The sequence below is a fragment of the Chrysochloris asiatica genome, unplaced genomic scaffold (assembly GCF_000296735.1).
Source record: "Chrysochloris asiatica unplaced genomic scaffold, ChrAsi1.0 scaffold00372, whole genome shotgun sequence".
NCBI classification, from domain to species: Eukaryota; Metazoa; Chordata; class Mammalia; order Afrosoricida; family Chrysochloridae; genus Chrysochloris; species Chrysochloris asiatica.
In genome coordinates this window covers 2,056,268-2,064,281 of record NW_006408890.1, presented here as the reverse complement: position 1 = coordinate 2,064,281, position 8,014 = coordinate 2,056,268, and the positions used below count along the sequence as shown (strand labels likewise).

The 8,014-nt window shown below is 47.1% G+C and overlaps 1 protein-coding gene across 1 annotated transcript; it reads right to left on the bottom strand.

Moving 5' to 3' along the window:
- Positions 1–2,436: 2,436 nt before the first annotated feature.
- LOC102828775 (zinc finger protein 135-like) lies at positions 2,437–6,478 on the bottom strand. Its single transcript, XM_006876273.1, has 3 exons — positions 6,358–6,478; positions 4,648–4,804; positions 2,437–3,784 (listed from the first exon to the last, which is right to left on the bottom strand). The coding sequence occupies exons 1-3, from the start codon at positions 6,476–6,478 to the stop codon at positions 2,437–2,439; spliced, it is 1,626 nt and encodes a 541-aa protein (XP_006876335.1).
- Positions 6,479–8,014: the final 1,536 nt, after the last annotated feature.

Here is an 8,014-nt window from a genome sequence, read left to right as displayed (position 1 = left end):
ACTGGAAATCCTGGCTCAGTCAGGTTGACACAGAGCCCTAACGTTTACACACAACAGTCTGAATACAACTGATGCGTTGATCAGACCCTGGCATGGCACAGCAGGATAAGCACTGGACTACAAACTGCCAAGGTTGGCAGTTCAAACCCAGCAAATGTTCTCAGAAACCACACACAGGGTTGCTATGCGTCAGAACTAACGTTATGACACCCACAAGAACAAGCACCAATACACCTGTGCACCTAAGGTGTTTAAAAAGGCAAAGTTTGTATCACACACAACATTTTACAGTAACGTTTCTTAAAATTCGATAGCGAAGGCCAAAACTTTGGAGGCGAAAGCATGTTGGTGCCTCTGATGCCAACCAAATGGGTCCGCAGTTCTGTAAGCAGCAATTGTTGGTGGCTTTGTTTTCTGTTAGTATTCAGAGCCTCTTGTGCCTGCGGGAGGACGTCGTGCAGACTCAGCGTCATGGCCAAACTGAGCCTCCTTGTGTTAACAGTCTTCAGCGCCCTATCTGTACAGTCCCCTAGTAATCTGGTGGGTGTTACAAAAACTAGGGATGGAAAACCCGTATCAAAAACTACATTGCACAAGAGTTAGAAATGCTCATTTCTGAAGAATTCCAATTTATCAATGTAGAGGAAATGATCAAAACAGAGAATACAATTGGGTAAACGCTACAATAATAATAATAATACCTAATAATTATCCATGCCTGCTGAAACAGGTCAAAGTGCAAGGAAAAACAGAATATTGGAAGTCCCACAGCATCACAGTACAAGACGCTACTTCATTTAAAAAGAGCAAAAGCAAGTTATCTTGACAACAAAGGATGGAAGGATATGCATGAAATACTAAGAGAAAACTCCTAAAGGAAACTTTGGAGCTCTGGTGTGGCGATGGGGGATGGAGCACTGGATCACAAGTTAGGTCAGAAACTCACTGTCGGCAGTTCAAATCCATCAGCCGCTCCTTGGAAACCCTACACAGCGTTGCCATGAGTTGGAAGTGTATTAAATGTGTGCATTGAAATGTACGAAGTGACATTTCCAGGACAGTAAAATTTAGCTTGGACTCAGCAAGTTATAAACTCCAATGTCGAGGCCCTGTAGTGGGACCAGAATTGCCAATTGTCCCCACGCACACATTAGCTATAATTACCCCTTTCCTTGAATTACCATAGCTTTTTAACTCTTTAGGAACTTTGCTTCTTACTAACACACTTCTGAAAACCTAGAGTTCAAAATGATACTAGTAAACATGAAGACCGCCTTTTAGGACATAGAGTATTCTCTGTGCTGTGTGTTCATGCATGTGAAATGAGACATCAAGAATGATGCAAGGGAGATTGTAATCGTAGTAATGAAACGCGGAGTGTAAAACCGATGTTCTCCCGTGTAAACTATCACTCATTCACAAGTCACCAAAAAAACTTAAACAAACAAAGAAAGTATACTAACATTGCTTGCATTAATAAAGGTTTTGTACCAGGCTTCATGTACGTGTAAGGTCTGTCTTCACCTGAGTCCTCAACATGGTATGGTGTGTTCTGACAAACACCTCAATGTTTTCGCATATCCCCGGCATTCCTACGGTTTTTCTCCGCTAAGAATGGAGAAACCACGAACAGTGAGCTGTAAAGGATATCCCACATTCTTTACAGCGGAAAGCCTCGCTCTGCTGTGCGCTTTATGAAGTGAAAAGGCTGCTGAGAACGTCTTACAGGATTTACCTTATTCCATCTGCTGTGGCGCCGTGAGCTAACGCGCTTGGACTACAAAAGCCATTTGAACCGCAAGGTCAGGGGTTCAAGCTCACCAGCTGTTCCTTGGAAACCCATGCAGGGTCGCTATGAGTCAGAAGCGACTCGACAGCACTTAACAACAACAACATGGTTGATAGGACTTCCTTCTTGTTGCGGGAGCGGAGAGTCATGCTAAAGGACTTCCACACTCCTCCCCGTTGGGTGCCGTTTCTCTCCACTGTGAGCCTACACAGTATAGGAGGGCGGATGAAGCGTGAAAGACGTTCCCACTTTCCTCACCTGCAGGAAGGCTGGGGAAGCTCCGGTTTCCCACACTCCCTGCTCAGGTCTCTCACTGTGAGTTCTCTTACGGGCAGTGAGATCTGAGTGCTGACGACAGGCTTCCCAGAGTCCGTTCCTTTCTACGGTGTCTCCCCACTGCGACTACACTTATGTGTACTGAGGCCTGAGGAAGCGCTGAGGGTTTTTCCCACCTTCCTTACACTCGTTTAGACCGCTCTTGACTTAATGAGTGTGATGACGTTTGAGGCGTCAGTAAAGGCTTTCCCACGTCCCTTTCCTTCATGGCTTCATTCCACTGGGCGTCTGACCGTTGGGAGGGCAATCTGAACCACCAAGGGTCTCTCCACACTATCTGAGTGCACAAGGCGTCTGTCCGCTGGGAGCTCCTATACGTGCAGCAAGGAGTAAAGGGAGTCTACAGGTCTGCCCACGTGCGTGGCTTCACACGCAGGCTCTCCGCCGTGACTCCGCCTGTGTTTAGTTAAGGTCGAGGAGCGGGTGTACGTCTTGCCGCACACTTCACACTCGAAAGGTTTCTCTCCGTTGTGGGTTCGGACGTGTTCGGTGAGGTGTGTGGAGCGTTTAAAGGTCTTCCCACACTTCTTGCAGGCGTAAGGCCGATCTCCGCTGTGAGTTTTCACGTGTGCGTTGAGGCCTGAGGAGCTGCAAAATCCTTTTCCACATTCCTTACACTCGTAGGGCCGGAGCTCGCTGTGGATCTTTAAGTGGGAGTTAAGGTACGCAGACTGCTTGAACGCCTTCCCGCATTTCTTGCAAACAAAGGGCCGGTCTCGGCTGTGCGTTTTGATGTGTTCAGTCAGGCAGGTGGAGCGTTTGAAAGCTTTCCCGCACTTCTTGCAGACATGAGGCCGGTAGCCGCTGTGCGTTTTGATGTGTGCGGTCAGGTACGCGGACTGCTTGAAGGCTTTTCCGCACTTGCTGCAAACAAAGGGCCGCTCTCCACTGTGCGTTTTGATGTGTGCGGTCAGGTACGCGGACTGCTTGAAGGCTTTTCCGCACTTGCTGCAAACAAAGGGCCGCTCTCCACTGTGCGTTTTGATGTGTGCGTTGAGGCCCGAGGAGCTGCTGAAGGCTTTGCCGCACTGCTGACACTCGTACGGCTTCTCTCCGCTGTGAGTTCGTCTGTGCTTAGTCAGGGCCGAGGAATCACAGAACGATTTCCCACACTGCTGACACACGTGACGCCTCTGCTCATTGTGGATTCTTACATGCGCGGCAAGGGTTCCGGAACAGCCAAACAACTGCCCACACTCCTTGCACACACAGCGCTTGTCTTGGTTAGGGAACACCGTGTGCAGAATGAGGGAAGAAGGACGACTACCGGACTGAGAGCTTTCTCTGTGACCGGGCGTACGACCGTTCACGTGGGACCAAACGGACGAGGCACCGTCGACCGCCTGCCCACGTGTGTTCCTGTCACACAGTTTCTTGTCACCAGCATGTGTCGTCACCAAACTGTCAGGGGTCAACAAGCGACTGAAGGCTTTGCCACACACCGTGTCTTCACCGAGTTTCTGCCTTTCCAGAGTCGTCTTCAGAGAGGCGGTTTCGTGGGAGGAGGAAACGCAGGCCTTCCCACGATTCTGAGAGTCACAGCTACGGCCCTGGGCAGTACTTCTGGTGTGCGGGTCATAGGGCGCGTGCCCCACAAACATCCTTCCAGTCTCATAGCACCCAGACCGACTTCCTTCTGGCAGACTGCTTCCGGTCATTCTGCAACATGGAACCCAGAGCGACACCATCACACACTGACTGCTGCCATAGCCTGTGGGGCCAACCCCGACCCTATGGACGCTGCTAACGAGAAGCTAACAACAATAAATACACCACTGAAAATAGGGTGTTTTTAGGTCACCGCTACACAACACAGTGAACACGCATGGCTTTTCCCTTACATTGTCCCTTCCTTTACAACCTAGTCAGCTGTCAAAAAGACTATTATTTTAACATATACCATTTTCTGGAAATTGGTTATGAAAATGAAACATGTTTCATATACTCGATATCCAATTCACATTTACGATGGTGCTTTTGTGATCATTCTGAAAAATCCTTCATTTTACTGCTGGGCTTACAGATGTAAAAACATATCTATGGATAAAAATTAATAAATATCAGAGCTCTAAATCTGTTCCTAATGAATCAGCAATGATCGTGAGGTAGGCCCAGGACCGGCCAGTGTTTCATTCTGCTGTGCATAAGGTCACTATGAGTCGGTACCAACTCGATGGCCCGTTACCACAATGATGTAAAATTTGGACAGCGTGTGAACATGCCTTTCGGGAAAGTCACGATTCATGTAGGAACGAGGTTACTGGCAATACTGTGTAGACAGAGACATGTGTTTGTTAATAAGTCAGCACTGACTGTTTCGTCTTGAGCTAAAACCTAGTGGGTAATAGACCCGCGTGCTGTGAGACAAGCAGGCTGCCTTCCTGAACCCCAACATTTCCTGTACCCCGACAATTACGAATGAAGCTCTGTTACTTGGGCAGGAACATCTCTCTGTATCATTTCATGTCCTGACCTGTGAGGACCTTCCACTGACGTGCTCGTCTTCTTCGACTCACACTCACCTCAGACACGTCTCCTGGTGCTCGTGTTGGAGCTGATCGTTAGTGAGCGGACAGTCGGAGATTTCAGGTAACAGGGAGGACCAAGGGTTGTTCTTCATGGACCGGAGCACGGTGGGTTCACTGGGCCACTTCTCTTTGTCACTGAGGTTGTAAGAGACTTATCCAATCATTCAAGTTGAGGTTCACAATATGCAACAAAAAGGCGGGAGAGATTTTTAGGAGAGAAACAAAAGGCAAAAGGCCGCTGAGAAGGAAGATTCGATCACGTTCTGCTATTTAACCACTCTGGCCACGGTCTACAGCGATCCAGTAGGACACAATTCCATTAGAATTGAGAAGAAATGTGCACAAAGATAGGTGGCGCTGCAGGCTAATGCACCCAACAGCAAAGTCAGTTTGACTCACAAGGTCGGCAGTTCAAACCCACCAGCGACTCCTTGAAACCCTATACAGGGTCACTCTGGGTCAGAACTGACTCAACAGCACTTAAAAACAGTCCAGTGATATTCGACAACACTATACAAGGCAAAGGGTCTCTGGACCCACGAGTAAGGGGACTCTTGTCCAGTGATATTCGACAACACTATACAAAGCAAAGGGTCTCTGGGACTTTTAAGATTAAGGGGACTCTTGAGATTAGAAAAGTGTGCTCAGGACTCGGGAGATTCCTCAACCTAGAGAGACCTTCTGAACCTGACGGGACCCTCTGTGTGGGATGGTCTTTCCAAAACATGCTTTTCCTGGTGTTTCGGCCTCGTGGCCCTGCGTAAGTCACGTGTCCTATGTTCAGCTCTTTCCTTCCCTTCACTGCTGCTCATTGACACTCGGGCCTGGATGAGTCCTGTCTCTTGTCCTCATTTCTCGGGAAACACTGAAACAGCAACAGGCTATGTGCTGACAATGCGGCTGACGGAGCAACGCACGTCACAAGGGAAGACTGCGCAGAGCAGTGACCATCTCCCGGACCCAGACAGCACATCCTGCTCTTCAGGGGCTCCGAAGACGGGCAGGCACACATCTTACTCACAGCCCAATCAACACCGTGGTTCAGTGTTGTTGAATCAATCTGACCCACAGCAAGCCTGCATAGGCTTTCCAAGGAGCAACTGGTGATTTGAACCACCGATCTGGCAATGCAAACCAACCTTACAGTTCAGTGCTTATCCTTTGTTGCCACCACACAAGACATCTTTTAATCAACAAAGTTAAATTCTATGAGCTCACGTGCGCCTGATCCAAGCCATGGGATTTTCAATAGCCTCATATGCATGTGATAGCTGGACAATGAATAAGGAAGACTGTAGAAGAAATGAAGCTTTTGAGTAATGGTGTTAGAGGAGAATATTGAAAATGCCATGGGCTGCCAGAGAACCAACAGATCTATGTTGGAAGAAGTGTACCCACAGTGCTCCTTGGAGGCCAGGATGGCCAGACTTTGTGTCTCATACTTTGAATGTATCATTAGGAGAAAACAGTCCCTGGAGAAGGACATCATGTTTGGTAAAGTGGAGGGTCAAAGACAAAAGGAAGACCCCCCAACAAGACGGACAATGGACCGACACAGTGAGCAAGACACAAGACTAGACAGTGTTTTCTTCTGATGCGCATAGAAGCCTACATTCCCTGTGAGTTGAAACCAACTCGAAAGGACCTGACAACAACAAAGGTATAAAAAAAAAATTTACAAAAAAAGGGAGGTGCCACTCTTACCGACTGAGGCCAGGTTTGTGAAGGTTTCCATCATCACATCTCTGTAGAGTTCCCTCTGAGCAGGATCCAGCAGAGCCCACTCTTCTGGGCTGAAGACCACCGCCACGTCCTCAATGCCCATCGAGCCCTAGAACATCCCACACATTCCGGATCAGCATGAGATGATGTACCATAATGTGTACAAGAACAGAATGACGCCAACAAATCTGGGAGAACGGCGAAACCGTAACAATCGGATACCATATGCCAAGCTGTAAAGTGTAAGCCTCACGCATAGCAGTGTGCGTCCTCGTAACTACGACTACACTGAGCTCGTTCTCCTGGCAAAGGCCTACGTCTCAGACACAGACTCTGTTCTTTCAAACTCAGAACCGGGACTGCATTCATTTATGAAACCTGATTTAGGGCTTTGCAGACACAGAGGCTGCATCACGGTGGTAAAGCAGATATAGCAAAGGACAGAACAGAAATATGTGCACGACAGGTAACGTTACCGTAATCTGGGTGTGGAGAGGAAAGAGGTTACATCTACCTGTCTGTCTGTCATGTCTGTGTGTCTGTCTAGTCCTGATATGGCGCTGCGGGTGAGTGCACTGGAATGCAAAGTTGATTTGAACCAAAAGGTCAGTGGTTCAAATTCCTCAAAAAGCTTATAAAGGGTTGCTATGGGTCGGGACCAACTCAACGGCCCTTAACAACATATATACATACATATATATACACATGTTGTTAAGTGCCATTGAGTTGTGTGTGTATACATATATACACACATATACATATGGAATCCTGGTGTGGCGCTGTGGGTTAATGCGCCAGACAGCAAAAGTTGTTTGAACTGCAAGATTGGCGGTTCAAGCTCACCAGCAGCTCCTCGGACACCCTATACAGGGTCGCTATGGGTCAGAACCGACTCAACGGCACTTCACAACAACAACATATGCATAGTATACACACACATACACGTATACATATGAGCTATACACACAAAAGAGTAAACACACATGTACATTTGACAGGCTATCAAAAAGTTCATACAAAGACAGAATGGAGAGATGACACTCTTTCCCAGGAACTTTTTGACACACGCTGGGATATAAAATGTGAACTTTTACAGAAATTGATACAAAGATGAAAACTGTAACAAAATTTTTTTTAAAGCACTAGGAGTTACTAGGAGGTACAGGAAGAACAAAAAAATAAACTATGAAGAGATACACCAAGCATCAAAAGAATTCAAACATACATCACAGATTTTGGAGTTGTCACACTACAAATGGAAAAGAAGTGTCATTAATATGTTAGAGAACCTAGAACACACAGTATGTAACATGTAAAAACATGTGTGTAATATGAGCAGACATGAAAATCGTTAGTAAGTAAACCAAAGGAAATGACAGAAATCACTGGGAAAGAACTAAAGAGTGAGTATCTTTAACGATTACATCTAATGAGAAGACAAAACCAAAGAAAGAGACAATGGGGCCCAGAGTCAGTGACCTAGCCACAGAGGACTAGAGTGGAGAGTGAAGCGTCCAGCTGATAAGAAGAGAGGGCAGATGCATAAGAACACCCACACTTGCAGATAATACCCACCTGGCCTGGTTTCAATGGCTGGATGATCAGAGGTCAACCAGAAAAATAAAGAAAAGGAAAAAAA